Here is a 19,896-nt window from a genome sequence, read left to right as displayed (position 1 = left end):
GAAAGATGTAAAATATACTCAGTTATTCATAGCAACAGCAGCTGATGTATAGATTTTCTGCACAGACTGTTACAAATGAACAAGGAAGACTGCAATACCGCCTAATATTTTCTTAATAAACAACACAATTTAGATTTTTTTTTTCAGGTCACAGGTACACTTATTATTCTATATAACAGCATATGTACATTTTATATTCTATATGATATATTCAAAATTGAGGTGGTTTTTTCTTTAAAACAGAATCTGCACAGCTTTTTCAGAGCCTGATTCAACCTTCATGTTCTCAGTTCTTCATAGTCATTTCGTTTCTCATTAGCAATTTCATTTCTTGGCTGGCAGGGTAATCATCAAATGCATCAAGCATCAATAGCCAGACCAAGCAAATAATTATTTCTTAAACACGTACAGGGCTTTAGGTTATAGCTAGTGTCTACAGAAGTGGTTTTAAACACTTTTGCCCTATAAATGACTGGTTCCCAATTTAAGACACCTAAAATTGAGCATCTTCTAGCCACATAGTGTCCCATATTAATTGTTCACGTTCTGCTAGGCAAATCCCAGTAAAAAAAAAAAAATCTGTCCTTTTAAGGTAACTTTGCATTTTGTTGAATACGCTTCTTCATCTGCCAGAAAGATAACCACGAGCACTGAGGGTATGTTTACATCTGGGGGCGATCCTGCAGATTAAAGCCAGTGAGTGTCTGAACACAAGGAACCAACCCCAGCTTACACAATCAGCACGACTGGACTCCCTCCTCATCTTTCGGTTTCAAAATTTCTATGCCTTCCCCATTTGGGTTGGGTTTTTTGAGTAAACCTCCAGAGCTAAACTCCAGGAAAACATCAGTCATCCAGTGTCATAGGATGGGATTAATCAGGAAGGAATAAAGAGATTTAAATAAAACTACATCAGCAGTAACAAAGATAACATCAAAATCTTCACTTGCTATGTGAAAAAATGGGAGGGGGTACCTGAAGATAGAAATAAATAATCTCTTCCATCACTGAAACCTCTCAGCATCTGGCTATTTAATAGACAAGCATCCAGAGAAAGTGTCTTATATTTTTTGGTACCAAGAGCAATCCACATCTTGTATTACAATGTTATACAGAAGAGTTCACAAAAGCAGTAAAAAAACCCAAGTAGATCTTCCTTACACACTGTATCTAAACTGGGCTTTAAAATTAAAACTTCATCCAAATCAAGAGTTCAAGTTTTAGCCAGAAGTAATTTTAGTAAATTAATTGTTTAATAATCCTATGGTCCTGAAATAAGCTGCAGGCTTATTGTTTCAGGTCTTCTGCCAATAATAGAGGAAGAATTTATGAGGAAAAAAGCAAAAAGTTAAAAGAGGTTAAATAAAAATGCAATACCAAAATATAAGGAGATCTAAAGGATTTATTTTGCTTGTGCCAGGCATGTGAAATGCACATTTCACCGGTGCTGTAACAGATGTTATGAGTTCTCATGTACTCTTGAAATATTATTTTCTAATTCACCACAGCATCTTATGGAAATGAAATAGCAAGAGTAAGTATTCATTTCCTGAAACTTGAGTTCAAATCCTGATTAGGTCACAAATGAAGTGAAACAGTTCAATCTTACAAGATGATACATCTCCTGCCCCTTACGTCCAATGTCTATTCACTTCAACAGGAGTGGATACACCTACGCACCTCCTAAGGTCAGACACAGGGAAAGAGAGATATAAATGTAATGTTTGCTGAAAAAATCTGTTTGCAACTGCAAAAACATCCCCAAAATAGAGTATAACTTCAAATTTCAGATCAGCTGAGGCATATGGAAGGCATCAATCAAAATTACTGTCGTAGAGCACCAGCTCCTATTCTCTTGGAAAGAGATACACAACTGCACTCCGGCTGCCTAAAAAACAAAACCAAAGTATCATCAAGCTGTAGTTAATTTAATTTTGGTGGGTTTCACTTGCTTTTCTTGCTGCTGCTGGCCATTTTGCAAGTTGGTAGATGGACTTCATTTGTTATTTCACCTTTTTTTTTCTTTTAAATTTCTCTATACACACATGGAGAAATTCAACACCTGCCAAGAAAGACGGAGTTGTCCAAGTCTTAGGTCCTACAGACCTACGTAAAAGATTAGTCATCAGCACAACTGAGGAAAAAAAAATCCTACAGAATTACTGAAATAAATGATCTTACTTCTTACCTAGAGAAACTGTAATTGAGATAAGAGATTCATATATTTGCAATTAGGAAAACACTGGGCGTTACATCAAGAGCAGTGCTACCATAACTGCAACAGCTTTTCTTTAAGCCCTCATAGTGCCTAAAGATCTGCCTGCTAAGGGGACAGGTCGCTTTACTGTACGCACAATATACTAAGCATATCCAACATGTAGTAACAACATACTGAGATTTGTGAAATGCTTTTCTCTTCCCAAACACAGTCCATTTGCAGTCTGCATGCCTGATGTGATTAAAAACACTCACGTAGTTCAAAACCACAAACGTGAGTACCATATGTAATATTCAGTCTTCCCCACACAAAGGGAAAAGGATGATTTCCATATCATCAATTCCTACAGTTTAGACTCATGCACACTTCTAAACCACAAGTTATGCAAAATTAAACCTGGTGGCTTCTGTGTGAGTTCAGCAGAAAAATCAGAACTAAGTAAGAGAGTGGTTTTGATCAATTTGCCATTCGCATTCTTGAGAGTTAGTTTCTAACTCATTATGCAGGTTTACATCTTGTTACATCCTACCTAAATACTGTTTCTGTGTCTGGCATTGTTTTCAGTGAGCATCTTTTCAGTGAAATTGAGCATGCAATTAAAAAAACCGGAGCACACTACTAAGCCTTTTTAGACCCATTAACTTTTTTAATGTTGATCATTTAAAGTGAGTTTAGGGGAAAAGTAAGACAAATGCAACTAAAAATTGTTGCTTAGGAAAAAAAAGCGAACAGTGGTTTTGTCTGACATAGAAAAAGTTTTTTTTTCCTGGACAATTCTTGTGTTCGGCTAACTCTAGAAACAAACCAAAGTTCTTACAAGTCAGGATTTATCCAGACATATTGACTTAAAAAAAATTATAAAAAAAAAAATCACACTAACTAGGTATTTTCCTCGTTATATGAGCAATAATGCCTTTTATTAAGGCTTACACAGACACACACACACATTTCAACTTCATTTCCGGTTATAAAACCAAATTTTTCCTATTCTTTGCATTTTTCTTATTTTAGTCATGTTAATTTTCTGTTGACTATATTCCCAGATTAAAAAAAAATAAAAAAAAAAACAACCTCTCCTCACATATAGAATATTTAAGCGCTGGAAAACAATCATACAAAAAAGCCAGTCTGGAAATAAAAGCATGACTCCTCCTACCCTCACATCAGCATATGAATCAGTAGACACTACCATATTTCATGTGGTGAAATTTCTTGTTTCTTTCCAGTAACCTAATGTCGTTTCAGATTAGCATCTTGTAAAGCAGTACACAAGAGACTGTTTTTAATAGCGCATATCAAAATCATGTCCGTTTACTTCCTCTTCAAACTGCATTGATCCTCTTGGATGTTCGTTCCCTGGGCTGCTGCTACCTGCGTTCACCTCACTAAAGCAACACATCCTGGAAAAATTTATCAACCTGGGAAAACAGCTTTGTTTACATGACAAACCAGGACACATCAGCCCTCCCTAAGGGAACTCTTTGGCCCTGGAGCACCCCGAAAAAACAAGCCCCAGAGGGCCTTGGCCACGGGTGAAGCCCCAGCAGCTGCTGCAGGGTGCAAGTGCTGGAAAGGAACCAGAGTCCTGAAGATGCTCAGGGTCAGGCTCTGCTTGTAGCATGTAACCCAGAAACAAACCGTGGAGATCCAGAGCACCCAGAAATATCTACCTTAGCACCACCTAAATACCACTCTTTGGGTGTTTAAAGCAAAGCACAGGAAGAGCAGATGCACTGACATCCCCCTACCCCGCAGCATAATTAGGAAGCTTACAGTCTTTCAGCATGGGGAGGAGGGAGATTTGCTTTCAATTAAGCCTGCTGCTGAAATAGGCTAGGGAATTAACTGCATAATTGGAAAACATCACTCCTCATGGACAGTGCTATAGGAACTACAATCACATCAACATATAATGTTTATGCTTACTTTAGACATAAAATGAGAGTCAACTTTCTGTCAGTGAGGCTTTGTCAACACACAGTTATGCTAAGTGGATTAAAAGACTAATGTGAAGCAAGAAAAAATAAATGGTGTACATGTTGTAAACTTTTTTCCAGTATCTGCTCTGACATTTTAAAAATAGAATAAAATAGATTCTTTCTGTGAAGGATTCCTCCAAAAGCCTGACACTGAAACCATTACCATACAAAGCTTTGTGGTAAATCTCATTAAGAAAGACTGACTTGATGGCCTACCACCACTGTATTACCTTGTAGTACACAGTGCCAGCAGTAACCTTACTGCTATAATAAAATTTGTTTCGCCAAATTCACACTATATTTATTTGTTAAATATATCCTCAGTAACTGGCAAAGAAAAAAAATCAAGGAGAATTAATGGATTTTTAAAGTTAATTTAATCTAAAGTTGGTGGTGAAATAACTTCTCAAATCTAAGAACTAAATTAGAGATTCTTAAAACATAACTTTCTATTTATTTCAGCCAGAAGATAAGTTTAAGGTAACATACTGTTTTTTCCAATTAAAATTAATCCAGCTGCTTTATTGCATAAACAGCATACATGTACATAAAAATAAAACACATGAACAAAAAATGCACTTTTGGAAATTACTAATTCTAGGAGATATATGAGTTCAAAAAAAATGAAAACCCTTTTCTCTCTTTACCACAAATTCTGACAGGAGATAATTGCAGAAGTCAGTCCACAGAGGTTTTGTTGTTCCTGATTGTGAACTCACATGTCCAGCAGCAGTAAACAAGATGCACACGTCAAGGACAGACTTAACTTCATAAGTACAAGCCTGGGAAAAACTAGAGGTCATTTATTTCCATCAGTCAGAAGGAATACTAAGGACTCATCACAAGATAAAGCCAAAACACCTGTTCTACTAGAAGTTTGTAGCAAAATTGGAAGCATTTCAAAGCTGTGAAAAGTTTCTAACCTCATCTGCTCACAGAATGGGGCAGGATGGCAGGGGAGGAGGAAATCTGTGTTGCGGACAGCCGGGGGAAAGCACAGCCTGGGATGACATTAAGAAACCTACAACCACCGATTAAACGTTGTCTTAAGGCAAAAATTCTACACAAGAGCTTGTGCATGCATTACGGTTTGTAGCCAAGTTATTATCTGCAGTGAACTGATAACCATTCATTAACTTCTGAACATGAGACAACTAGCAAGCTATTTCATGCCTCAAAGAATTTACAGCAAAAGGGAGAGAGGTAAACACACAGTGCAGGTGACTTTGTATCTGGAAAATAAAATGAATATTTAAAAATGCCATTACCTTCCGGCTGTAAAAAGGATCAACATTGAGATATCCCAACAAATGCAGTTTTTAAAACTGATACTGAATCCTTATGTGCTACCAAGCAGAAAAGCAAGCATAATCTTTCAATTAATAACAAACAGCTATTAGTAAAGTACTTTTTAGAAGAAATTAATGTACTAATTAAAGCCTATACAAACATATGAGAATGAGTGCCAAATACGTCCTTCACAATCAGCCCTTACTACAAGGGTCATAAAATAGTATGTGTACAGACAGTTACAGCTTATAAAACTCCATGGGGAGAGGTTAAAAAGAAGATATGAAAATTAAAAATTAGTAAGGCTACAGCACAGTTGTTCTGAACAGATGAATTCCCGAAGTCACAACTCCCAAGGCAAGCTCTAAGGACAAGGAATTTGGCTCCATAGCTATTTCTGAAGCACTTGAGAGTTCTGTAAATTATTTCATCTGCCTCAAAGCAGATTAATAAGGGAAAGAACACTGCAGAAGAAGTGACCAGAGCCATACACCAGCTCCTCCCAACAGAAAGCCAAACATCACTGTATTCTGTGCACATGAAACACTGACATTGCTGAGAGCAACCTGTTCACAAGTAGAATGTGTCCTTTAATAATTCAATTCCCCCTGACACTCAGGAACAAGATAAGAGGCTAAAAAAAAACCCCTCTGCAACAGGATATTCAGAATTATAAGGAACATACACATTAATTGGTACGGACCATGATACCTACGTGCTCTTCCACCACCAGGCAGCATAACCACCCCGATGCCACCATGCAAATGGCCCCAGGCTCTCCAGCTACATGCTTCCAGCCCACAGCTCTCCCTGCCAAATACAAAGACACAACTTTCTACTGCCCAGCCCAAAATCCAGTTCCCTCCACATTGGTCTGCATAAAAGTTCCTAGATATCTTTTCCATTAAGAATTCCTGTTCATTTAAAAAGCACTTATCTTCTCCTTAAGATGTTTCTCAACTTCGGGAAACGCAAATCTTGTAGAAAAGTTATCTCTTCCCAGACCTGGATTTTCCGCTTCCCTTCATTCTTTTAAATGTTCCCATGAGTCACGCAGAGGGGCCACAGCCTTGTGACTTTCCAGGGAAAATACAGACTGTAGGTCTCACCTTTCAAAATCTCTCTGAAATTTTTACACATGCATGCAAGAATCAGAAAGCATGTTTCATAACATTTCATACCATATATATGTTGTTATCTCAGCATCCATCCACTAAATTCTCTCTTTGATTTGGTAAGTGATTTACATTGCAATATCATCCATGGCAGACCAGTACTTTGAAAAACTGACATGTTCTTCTTTTACAATCAGTTTTTCCCAGAAATATTTAATATCGCTTCTGCTTAGAGCAGCTCTCTAGGTTATGTCTCCTGAGCCCATCTCAGGTAAACAGTTTTTCACACTGACCTTTTCTTTAGTCTGTTGTAATTCAGATTCCACTGGCCCCTTTTCTGTTTCTCTATGGTATCAGTTAAGCTGCTTTTTTTTCCCCGACATGTACACTTATTTTCTTGGCCCAGGGACAAGCAAATTTCACAAGGACAGCTGGAAGAAGCCATTGTATGATCTAGCACCAGAATATTCTGATCTGGCAAACTGCACAGGCCATAAAGTTTTGCATGGCAAAGCTTTCGGCTTTGGCAGAATTAGGACATATTTTAGCAATTTTAAAAAGCTGTGTTAATTCTAAATATATATATAAACCTGTTGGTGTTGGACTTTTTCCTCATGGTTTATAGCAGATATGCCTTCTGCTGCCTATAATAATTTTTTAAGATGTTCAAGTGGGCTAAGGTCAAGTATTGCCCCCAAGGTTAAATGCAAACATATAATTAAAATATTTTCTATTTTACATGCTATCAACAACTTCTAAGTATATGGGTAGATGTAATAAATTTCAAATCTCTCTTAAATAGGTAAGCAACGAAAGACCTTACTCAATTTCACAGATGAAGCCAGTGACAAAACAAGGGCTCTAATCCTCCAATTACGTATCTGAACTACAAGGTCATCCTTCATCTCTTGCGTTCCTTATACATGCATTAAAACGTACCCATCAGCTAAGAATATCTTCAGTTTTATACATAAGCAAGACAAATTAAAAAGGAGCTCAGCACTGCCATTCTTTGCTTCCATTGACCCCCTATTCCAAGTTGTGTTTTGAAGATTGTTTACGAAGGCTTCGCCTGGTGGCAGAAAGGGAGGAAAATTACAACCAACCCTAACAAAGTGAGAAGTCTTACAACAGCCTCTTCAGATAAAAACATAAGTAAAGTGACATGTATTATTGCAAAGGGAATTCCTATAAAGGCAGTGAACAAGAACAGAAGGGTAAACCTTTCCTGAAACCTGAATAAAACAAACACCATAAAAAAAACAACTTAGGTCTTGATAAGTCCAGTAACTTCCTAATCAATGACAAGTTAGTTGAACATATATCTCAGCACAAACACATTCACCACCTCCCATGTGTTTGTTTATTTTTAATCCTAAATTCTGTAAGGGGCATGAACTCAGCACAAATCAATCCAGCATGTGTTATATTCTACAAATATGGAACCAGGATTCTCCAGCCAGCAGACTTTTCAGGAGAAAGGGGAGTCCACAAAGTCTCTGGAGGGGTCTACTTGTTTTGCATACAATGCTCAGCATGGCTGCACTCCTTATAGAGTTTTATTAAAAACCTAATTTAAGTTGCTTTGACTTATCAGAACACAAAATAAGGCACTAACCACATAAACTAGTTAGTGCAGTTCAATCAAACTGACTGCCAAAGTGGCAAAGGCTATTAAGTGGCAGCAAAACCCACGTATGAGCAACGTACAGACTGACTGTCTATCCAGCAAAATGCTGGGTATCTATTAGAACTGGCGAGAATAACTTGTTCCAGTAACTGGGTTGCTAAGAGCCTTTATAACTCTCTTGCTATTATTATGCCTGACCTGTCACTCTTTTTAGTGCTCATCAGCACAACCCATCCACTGTCTCAGCCACAGAAAGGGACGTTCTTAGAGTACAAGATACTATTCTGTGCTTGTTTTGGGGAATAAAACCAAAGCTACTGTTTTTACAAAAAAATAACATAATTCTGTAACATATTTTATTAAAGATAAAATGCATTTCATTGCTATATTGGTTTTACACCTGATGTCATATCTATCTTGTGTGGATTACTGCGTAGCCTTTTCTCCTGGGGCAAAAAATTCAGATAAATCTATCATCACATGTTGAGTTTCATACAGTATTTCAAGAAATTATTTCCACAGCTATTCCATCTGTTGTACAGCAGTATCAACTAATAAGATGGTTTTAATATGACAAGTGGATAAAATTTGTAAATAGCTGAATAGCCAGTCTCATTTGCTAAAACAACACTTATGAACCTAAATCTCTGAAGTGGTTTTCTGTGCCACTTCAATTTTTCTTTTAATCTTTCAGGCTGTTTTTCCTTCTTCAGAAATCTGGAATAAAATACTTTCAACAGCTAGAGGACTTGCAGTTCATGCACCACAAAAATCTAAGCAAGCTACACAAAGTACAGACCCACATCAATATTCACCCAACATTTAGAATATCTGGATCTAGTGTTTGATAAAAAAAATCTCAATTTTTTCAGAGGCAATTAAACTGCAGTACACTAGCCTGGCACAAACTTTTCTCATCCCATACAATACTCAGTAAAGATTCCTAGCATAATGACCTGCAAGGCAGTACTTGAATTTACTCCTCACACGCAGACAAGTTGCATAGAAATGGAAGAGGTAAAATTTGTTAAATATACTTTTATACACAGCAAATGTTCCTCTGTACACCACTTATCTCAGAAAGAGCTGCAAGCTCTATTTCAGCCAGACTACAGCAGGAAAAAGAAGAGGTGCTATAGTTCATCTTATCAGGGAGAAGTACTTAAAAAAAGCCACAAACCAAAAGCTTACACACCAACTAACAAGACAGCACTCCAGTTTGAACCTTCATGTTAAAGCAAGCTGCTTTCAAGCTTTTCTTGACAAATAAATAAAAACAAGTTTCTGGCCTTTGAGAAGCATGAAATACACCGAACAAAGATGAGGAAACATACATAGTTTATTTCATGCTCAACATTTCCTGAGACAAACCTTTCCTCTTTGAGGGCAATGCTTCACCAAACGTCTTGTCTCAATTTCTCTCCCCTTATTCTACCATGATCCTTCCACTACCAAGAATGCCACCACCACAGACGTTGTCTTTTCAGGTCACCAGCCACACTCCTAGCAGTTTAATGAGCCATTTGAATTAAATTGTATGAATGAGACACATTCATTTGCATGTAAGAAAGGGCTTACAGTTATGAGAGTGTTTTTACTCCCTCTTCTTTTTCGGTGATGATCTTTTGTTCCTTTTCTGCACTTCTACGTCACAACCACCCCCAATCACACCCTACTAAGAAGCCCTTCTCAACACACTTGCTGGCTTTTTTCCTTTGAATGCTGAAATCTGATTATGCAGACAGTGCACAAACCCTACATGAATGCGGCAGGCAAGCCCTCCCCAGTGAAGCCAAAAGTTGTATTTCCTACCTATTGAGTGCAGGATCAGGTGCTCGATACTCAGAGGCCAAGAAGATAGTTTAGTTTTAAAAAAAAAATATTATCTTTAATTTCACTTCAGCTTGAGCAGTCTTAGCTAGTAGCTAAGATGATAAACAGGAAAGCTAAATATTGCATGAACAGGGGATTACAGCTTGAGTTTGCATAGGAACTATGCTAACCATAGTTAACACTGGTGCTCAACCAAATATCCCACATGGCGCCGACCCTATAGTCATCAGGACGCCCTTGAGAATGATTGAAAATTTTACCTTGTCCTCCAAATAAAATCTCCCATTCAGCCACAGAGGCACACTGTGAAAGTTAGGATTGCAGGAACTAAGCAGATCCTAAAATAAGTAAAATCCGCAATGAAAGTAAAGCCAGAAAAGTCAAGACACTCCTATGTAACCAAGATATCAGCTAAAAATAAATTTTCTTTGTGGTAAGAAACAACTGAAAATGGCTGCATTGTTTCTTCTACTAAACTGCAACCAATGGTAGGAAATGCTTCCGGGAGAGTAAAACATGGCAGAAACACAGTTGGGTAAAGGGATGTAGAGCCTGGTTGCCCAGGATTGACCCAGGCTACAAGGCAGAAAAATATCCTCCTCCACACTAACAAGCCAGTTGATCCTGCACTCCTGAAGGCCCTGCTTCTTCTGAAGACACTCATAAGACCTTAGAAATTCCCCTAAATGCCCTTTTTAAAGTTTTATTTTTAGCTACAGCAGCCTAAAGGCTAGCTACCACCAGAAGGCACAGCCCTGACTGTCTGACCTTGACCCATCCTTTCAATGGCCACTTCCGCTCCTCTCTCCCCCCAGCAATAATTCGATTCAAGGGCACTGAAAGATTTTTACATTTTGGTAAAGTATGTTTTCTGCCAGCTTATCCCCTGCACCAGTGTATCACAGGTCAGATGAGCAGCAAAGCTGCCAAATGAGAAGCAGGAGCATGCAGGAAGCAGAGCAGGGACTCGGGGGAGCCATAATAATAATATGCCCTTTCAGCAGCTTCTAGCCAGGATATCAGGTAGGCTGTCATGCAGACCCATGCCCCACTTCAAAACATGAATGGGGGGAGTAGAGAGACATGCCAAAAATTCTATGAGCCTCACCTATATAATTTTGAATAATTCAAAACAGCTGTTGCAACTGGTTCTGAAGACGACTGTAGATGCTTCAAGAGAAAACCACATCATCCCATATACCACGCAGCCAAAAGCACATAGTGGCTTGAGTACAGCCACAATGGAAGCAACCACTAACAATTAACAAACTCCAATGCCTATGGACAAGATATCATTAATAGTTCCTAAAGAATTTAAGCAATAAATTCCCTAATGCCCTGTAAAACTTTCAGCAACTTATGAAAATCAAAAACTTTCTCAGGAGATATCTGAAACTAATTGTGTTATTACATACTACATTAGCTAGAAGTTACCCATATTTTAATGACTTATGTTTTCCCTTGTAGCGCTAATTTTAATTTTGTACTTGCACAATTATAATTCACCCTAAGAAAATGAATACTAAAGATAATCCAATTCAAAAACTTATTTCCATGGCGTTGCCGTTTACCACAAGCAAAGAATTTTCATGCAGAACATTAATATTTTAAAACATTAATATTATGGACTGCACTATGCGGAAAGGAAATACAGTATCAGGTGTGGATTGCACATACACAGTAAAGCCTAAATTCAGAAGCATTTGAAAGATGACTAGAACTTAAATTGTCAGCCACCGCTTGACAAGACACCAATTTTGATACAATACCTTTCAAATTACAGACGAGTATAAGCACAGAAATTGTAAACACAAAATCACAACACAGAAAGGCCTTGAGGGACCTTTCTAGCATGCCTAAACTTATTTATTAAACTTAAAATTTTCATTTTCCATAAATGACAGACATGCCTATAAACATTTGACCTGGGAGAATTTTCTTTTAAACAATGCCTCTCCCTTTTCTGTTTTGTCTATTATTAACAGGGACAAAACCAGCTTGGCAGCAGAAGGCATTAACAGCAGCCTTGAGGCTGCAAGGCAGAGGGAAGAAGGGAAGGAGGAGATGGCCAAAGACCCACAGCTTGCCTAAAGCAAGCCCAGAGCATCCAAAGCAGTAAGGAGGCATGGAGTGAGGCCTGAAATATTGCACAGTGGAGAGAGTTTACAGCAAACAGAACCTGAATTACATTCCCCCAAAAAAGATCTCCAAGTGAAAGAAATAGTCAGTCGAGGAAAACACCTACAAAGGGATATTCCTAACAGGAACACAGAAAACTCCTGACCACCCTAAAGGGTCCTGTGAGGGAAACAAACCAAATCAACAGGTAAGCCAGGACAACTCAGTATGAATACTATCCTGAATGCCACAGCTTCCTCCTTCCCCACCTTCACCCTGACTCTGAGCAGAAGGGAGATGGAATCTGCAAGTGCCATTTCTGCTACAGGCTTTATTCCTCTAGACAAGAAAGTTCAGGGCCTTCTCTGGAGGAAATACTGCAGGAAAGTACAGTCAATAGTCTATTCTCTTTACTGTCGCTTGCAGAATATCTTGCTGGCAGCACGGGACAGCAGGCTGGAAGCCACTGCTCCTATAGCTCCAGCTGGTATGAGGACAGAAAAAAGCATTTCTATCCTGCTCTTTGTAAGGTTGCTTGAACCTTCACTGTCGTGGTAAGATGACATGGGGGAGGGGGAGTATCTTCTTAGGAAAATAATACTTTATGTTATTAGTCCTTCAGCTACAGAGAAGCTACACTGCTGCTGGTGGTGGTGTGCCATTTCTCAGGTCTTGAGAAACATTCTCACACATATACATGGAACCTGAAATTCTGTACTTTGTATAGCTCATGTCTCACATACAATGTTGTTTCACATCCTTTGCCCTTACTTCACACAAAACCAGATCTATCAACAGACAAGAGCACTGCAGTTGCACTCCTGATTAGTCAGAAATGCTACATCAAGTTATAGCACATAATTCCCAGGATTATCCTATCTTGGAAGCACAAAACCATACCTGCTCCTGATAGTCACACTGTTTTGACACTGTGATTACTACTAATCAGATATAATTTGTTTAGATTCCTTTACTTCATACGAGGTTATGCATCTTGAAAACTACTGGAAATCTGTCTGGAACTTTGACTGTCACTGAAGGGACACAAAACACACCATACTCACATCGTAAAAATGTTATTACCAATGAACTCATGGCACCAAGTCATGCTGACCAAGTTTTATTTATAAAAAAAGAATAATCTTAGATTTACCACATAAAGGAATGAAAGTTTAAGGAATGTTAAAACCTTGTTATTCCAGTCTGTTAACAATCATGGAAACACAACAGCCTACAAAACAACAAAGTTTTTAATATAAGCAAACTATAAAATGGGGGTATTGTCTATATCTAAAAAAATATAACTATAATACTTAACAATCTTCATTTGATGAGAATTCATTGAAAGTTCACAATCAAAGAATGTATCATCAGTCGTTTCCCACATTTCAGTATTCCTATAGAACAGAACACAAGTATTCCAGGAACACCTAGAGCAACAAAACAGTATATTTTCAAGAAGCCAGCATAGGGTAAAAGCCATCTCTATATTAACCAGCAACAGAAGTATTTTTCAGAGATAAATGAGGAGACAGTGTAGATTTTATAGCCTCATGCATTACCTAAATCTCATATATGCTAAATTTCAGCAGAATTCAGGTTCTGCTAACGGAGACGCTCTCTTTGGTGCTTAAGGAAGTGTCTTAGCTTTGTTGGTGAATGACAGCACCTTCATGGGGAAATCCCCATTACCAAAAAGCCAAAATAAACAGCTCCTCTCCTCTCTCAACCTCACAATTGCAGGTGAAAGAGGTACACAAGGAGGGTTAAGGGCTAGCTGTCCTCTGGCAAAGCTGCACTAGTCCAAGCCAGGGTCACAGTGGTATGAAGGATCACACAAATCACAACCATCCCCCTCGTCAGTCTCTTTCTGAATCAAACCCTGCTTCTATCTACTTAAAATATTCCACATTGTGGTTATAACATAATGGCATTTTTGTACCTTCAGGGTGCCATTAACCTAGGTACTCCATACTTTAACAATGGTATGCCAACTTTCATTATGATGATAATGAATAATAATACAAACCAGCAGCTAATTTAAGAGCATGTCTGTACTGAAGACACAGTACTGACTGTAAAGTTGTATCCATTTGGATATTTTTAAGCCAGGTGAGGCAAAGGAAGGAGCATACACTTGCTGGCCTGCGTTTAGCACTTTGTCATTGTCCAACTATTTACCAAATTCTTGGTTATGCTTCCCATACTGCAGTAGTGTCTGCTGCCATGGCTAGTTTACCTACAGTCCTAACTTAGATGCAACTTAGATGTTTTTTCTCTCTCTCGATATGTTTACAAAAGCTGCAGTCACATAAAACCACATACATACTTCCACACAAAGCCACATCCATACTTCCCCTTATTCCATTACCAGAGTCTGAACCTCTCATCTTACCCAGACAAGAAATGCTTGTCTTTTATTTCATAGTCTATAATGTTGTACGCTACCTATGCTCAAATAGTCACTTTTCTTAAGCATCCTTCTCCTTTAAAGGCATAAGTAGTATAGCATTTGGAAACAGGCTACTATTACCTCCTTTTCCTACTTTGTCTGAGACACAGATACTAGAGAGTTCGTTTGCTTGTTCCCAAGTGTCAACCAGGACTTAAGTTTTCTTGCAGTAGATTCTTGTAAATACAACCATCACAGAAACATTCCATAAAAAGCAAACACCAAAGGCATAATTGACTTTCGCCCTCATTTTGACTCCCATTCCATAACAGACTGGGTATATTTTCAATTCAAAATCAAAAACTCAGACCAAGCAATGCCATCACTGCCACATACCTTGCAGGAAAGTCAATGGGCAGGGATTAATAGCCAATAGAACATCGAATACAGGGAGGAAGAGAACTGCCAAGCACCAAGATGCCACTCCTGCATTCACTTATCGGATAATCATCTTTAAAGGCTATGTAAAGATTTAACAAGCTGAGCAAACTGAGTAACACGACCAGATAAAATGGACAGCCTGATAAATCAGCATGTGCAAGCAAACTTTGCAATGTTAAATTGTCCTGTATTAAAAGTCAGTACTGACCTAGGATTATTTTGTTAAATTGAGAAGTACCTGGCTATATCCAGATTTTAACGGAACTTCTAATCTCATCAGCTACATAAAAGCAAATTCTAATAAACCATAAAATTAAACAAAAAATATTAAAAATAGGACCAATTAACGGCAGAAAAATTCAAGGTCAAACAAGTGTTTTCCTTTTAAGTTAAAATTTTGCATAGCAAGTTGAGAATATCAGTATTTTCTGATCTATTCAGATATCATTTATAATCTCATGTAGTAGCAGCTGTAACAGCAGACCTTTAAACTTATAAGCAACTCAAGCATTCCAGTGTTAGGAGTATTTTGCCTTTTTAAGGAAAAAAAAAAATCAATCATCACACCCACTTGCCTATACTAACTGCAAGCCTGCTTCTGACCCTGGCAAGACAATAAAGACTATAATCAAGAGTAAGACCATTAATCACCTGGATGAATGGAATCTACAAGGAAAGAGCAAGCATAGCTCACATGAAAGGACAGTCTCCTTTTCTAACTTGCCCAAGTTCTGTGAGGGTTTCAACACATGTATGAATAAAGTGAACCCACTGAACATAACATAATTGTAGAGACAGTAGATTGACAGGGACTGGAAAAAAGGTAATTTTATAAACTGATAGCCAGGTAAAGGATAGAGAATAAATAAAAATAAAGTGTAATAGTCACTTTCCAGAACTGAGAAAGGTGATGGAAGCCTCTGGGGATCACTGGCAATTAGCTTTATTCACCATCTTTACCAAAGTCCAGCAGAATGGAAAATAGAATAGAAAATAAAATACGTTTGTAAATTAAACAGCTTTTTTTACCCCCCCAGCCCTGCTACATAAACCTGTACTGAGCTGTACTGCCACTGACCCCACCTTAAAAGGGGTATTAAAGCATGGAAGAAGCCATACAGAAAATGTAAACTTAAAAGAGTTAATAAGAGGGGAAGAATCTTTTCTGTTGCTTTCCCCAGTAAGCTGTTGGAAGATGATGCTGGCCATCGAAATCTTGTCAGACTTCCATAAAAGCACAAACAGCACGTTTTCAGCCAGACACTGACCCTAACACTGCAGATCCTCTTTCGCAAAGAGGGTACCATCATGCAACACAACGTCATGTATTGTCTCAAGACACTGCTTCCACAGAAATACACAAACACTTTTCTTCTTTATCAAAATTTATATTTCCAAGCACATCTTTACTATGTATCCCAACTATCCTAACTAGGATTAGTATCCTATCCTAATAGGACAGTATTTTTTTAATTACTAATGGCATATAACTTTTAACTAGCTACACTATCATATTAAATCAGCTATAGCAGAATATTTGAGCCCAGCCTTCTATAAAAACCAACACGCACCTATTCATTAGAAAATACAGGATTATCTCTGAAGTAAGAAGAAATCACAAAAGGGGAGACAGTTAACAAAATCTGCCATCTGGTCTACATACAAGGTAGACATAATAACAGTGACCAAAAATTTTTACTTCACTACATAAATAGTAGCAACAGCCCAATAAGGTAAAGAAGGGATGTTAGTCTTCTACCTGTAGATGCACTAACTATACGTATAACGCTTCAGTATTTTAAGTCCACAATAATATTCACTTCAGATAAGACTAAGCAAAACTCCTGCACAACTACTCTGAATCAGAGCAGCAAACTCTGCCCTCAACAGCCATCCTTACCCTGCTTGGGTACTTCAGACCCTCACTGTTAAAGACACAGTCACGGTCCCGGAGCATCAGCACTACAGCAAGTCTGTGACCCCAAATCCTGGTAGACCTTGCTGCCTCTCAGCAGCAAGTCCAGAAATAAGATATTCTGCACATCATTACCCATCTTCTGGCTCAGCCAGCACTTCTCACACAGCCAAAAGCTGCATCCAACAACATTTACTACTACAAGTTGAGAGACAAAGTAAGTATAGAATGACATTTCAGAGTATGAAGCCTCAAACATTAATTTTATATATAATAAGATTGCTAAAATGCTAAATCAATGTCAAGCACAAGACCTTTTTTCTTTTGTGTTCCTGTACTGCCACCTAAAGATCAGAGAAAAAAAAAGGAACAGTAGTAGACAATGTGACTTTTTATCTGTAGACCTGGAAATGAGTGGTAATTGTTTTTCTGATATCTGGCTTTGAACAAAGATCACACTGTGTATTAAATGAAAACCAGATCCATTAAATAGTTCGATTCCACATCCCACTTCAGCAGTACTTCACCATGTACGGGTATATGTATCACTCACTAATATAACAAATGCCATTGAGTAAAAAGCCACTGCCTTTAATTACACGAATAAGAAGAAAGTCAGTTTGGACAGTCTTGATCTATAAGCACCATCTAGCCACAGTCCATTTTACAATGGAAGCTAGATTGGTGGAAAAATATTTTTAGCTTCCTTATTTAACTGTTATCACTATTTAGAAAAAAGACAAACTCACAAATGCATAACCTTTCATGATGTGTCAGTTGGTAACGCCACTATTTCTCCCAACCAACCTTGTCCTGGTTACACTTCAATATCCAAACACTTCCGTTTCATTCCACCTGTTGCTGCACTCAGCCTGTCTTCTGAAGTCTGCAGCCTCTCACACCTTGAAAAGGTACAGGCAGCCACCACCCCAAAGGACTCTGATGTCACAAGTCAGACTTCACAAATATATGACCTAAAAAACTTTTTTGGTTTTGGTCTTTTTAATATACTGGGGTTAGATGCCAAGCGTGACCTGGAACACATTGTCAAAACTTTCTCTGGGAAAATGAGGATCACATTATTGTTTCTTTAAACAGAAGCTGAGAGGTCCTGTAATGACACGAAGAAAAACACCGAGAATGTTTCAATAAACAAAACATCAAATACTTCCAAAAAGAAAAAAAAAAAAGGCAAAAGCTAGCAGTATTGAATTGTCTCTCTTCTTCAAGTCTTGGTAATTATACCTGGTTTTGGATTACCTACCAATGTTTCAGGTATTAACCTACAGATCTCCTACAAACAGGTCTATCACCATCTATCTGGCTGGAAAATTGCTAACGGGTAGAAAACATTTTGATTGGGCTTTGTTTTTTAAACAAACACAGTTATGGTGGGTTTGTCAGTTTTCAGTTGTAAGGATTTGGGGAAAGAAGGCAGGCATTTATTCAACTCCTGCCTCAAACCCACATGCCCCTCACACAGGACAAACTCGCGCAGGCGGCCCGAAACTCAGCCACCTCACGCCGCCCATCTCACCAAGGCTGGTGCCTAACGGCTGCCGCCACCTCTACGAAAGCCCACGGCCGAGCATTACGCAGCCGGGAACGGCGCCACGCTCGCAGTCATACGGACTGTTTCCCTGCGGGGCTACAGCGGGTGAGAACTTCACCCCCACCACAACCGGCAGTGTTCAGCAGGGCGCCTCCAGTCACCGCCAGCCCGCCGCCCAGCACCGGCACTAACGACGCCCGCCCGCGGCGGACAGCCAGCCCAGGAAATCCCCGCCCGAGCTTCCCAAGCCTCCCGCGCCCGAGAAGGGACGCCCCTGCCAGAAACACCTTTTAAAAAAGGCCCTCACTAAAAAGAGCGGGAGGAAGCGGCGAGCCCCGCACCTCAGCCCCGCCCGCTCGCTCCCTCAGGCGGCACATGGCCGCCGGGACCCGGCACACCCACCCCCCCCGCCCGACCCCAGCCCGGAGCGGCGGCGCTGCCCCGCCTCAGCGGAAGGGGCGGCGCTGGCCGGGCGGGGCCGGCGGTAGAGGCGGCTGCTGCGGTGTCCACCCGCCCGCCCGCCGGTACCTCCGCAGGCAGCGCTCGCACAGGCGGCCCAGCTGCTCTTTGGTGACGACGTAGGCGAAGGGCTCGGCGCGGTAGAGCAGCTCGCCGGGCCGCACCCGCCGGCGGGAGCGGAGGCCGCTGCCCTTGCCCGGGCTGGGGAACCGCTCCAGTGCCGCCGGCTCCATCCTCCCGCCCGCGCCGCCACAGAGAGAACGCGGGGCGGGCCCGTCCGCCACGTGACGCGGCGCTGCCGCCGCCATCTTAACTGAGGGCTGGTGCCGCCCCCGCGGCGGACAGGAGGCGGCCGCCCTCGGCCCGCAGGGGCTGAGCGGGCCTTTTCAGTGTCCGTTTTTCCTGGGTGAGACCAGATCTCTCGCCTGTCCTGGCAGGCTGCGGGCAGAGGGCGGCCCTTTGCCCGGAGCGGCGGGTCAGTGATACGTTTCCATTAAGGCATCACCCTGTGATGCTAAACGAAGTGGTTATCGATATTTCTATGGCCAATCACAAGTAGGAAGTACGTTGGAGGTTTTTTCAGTTACTTTGTAACTCTGTGGGTTTATTGACTTGTTGTAAACGTGAATGAGGCAGTGAGAAAATGTCTAATCATAAGCCTCATTAATCACAAGGGTGGGGACCCCTCTGACACACAACCTCGCCACTGAGCAGTCCCGCCTCAGAAGCAACCTGAAGCAGTAGGAAGTTCCAGCTGCCCCATCAGCCGTGTCCAGCACCATTACGGCTTCATTTCCATCCCGACTCAGCCTCAACCTTGACACAGAAGTGTAAGAAAGTACGTACAAAAGTAAAAGTAGCGTGGGGACCTGTGGAGAAAGCGTCCCCGCAGCTTCGTAAGGGAACTTCCCCAGGACCCCACTGCGCAGGCGTGTGGGGCCCGCCCCAGCCCAG

General features: G+C 40.1%; 1 protein-coding gene across 5 annotated transcripts in view; it reads right to left on the bottom strand.

The window, feature by feature from the left end:
* The window catches only part of SMYD3 (SET and MYND domain containing 3), a 425,447-nt gene extending 406,195 nt beyond the window's left edge, over positions 1-19,252 (bottom strand). For 3 of the 5 annotated variants that reach the window (XM_075089355.1, XM_075089356.1, XM_075089358.1), the window contains exon 1: positions 19,012-19,210. In XM_075089355.1, coding sequence (XP_074945456.1) covers positions 19,012-19,175 — 164 coding nt within the window. In that variant the 5' untranslated portion in view covers positions 19,176-19,210. Of the gene's footprint in view, positions 1-17,738; positions 17,758-19,011 lie in introns of those variants that run through there. The other 2 variants (XM_075089357.1, XM_075089359.1) reach the window with 2 other exon arrangements.
* Positions 19,253-19,896: the final 644 nt, after the last annotated feature.

This window comes from Phalacrocorax aristotelis, chromosome 3, assembly GCF_949628215.1.
Source record: "Phalacrocorax aristotelis chromosome 3, bGulAri2.1, whole genome shotgun sequence".
NCBI lineage: Eukaryota > Metazoa > Chordata > Aves > Suliformes > Phalacrocoracidae > Phalacrocorax > Phalacrocorax aristotelis.
Note: the sequence above shows the minus strand (reverse complement) of the source record. Positions and strands in the feature narration are given on the sequence as shown.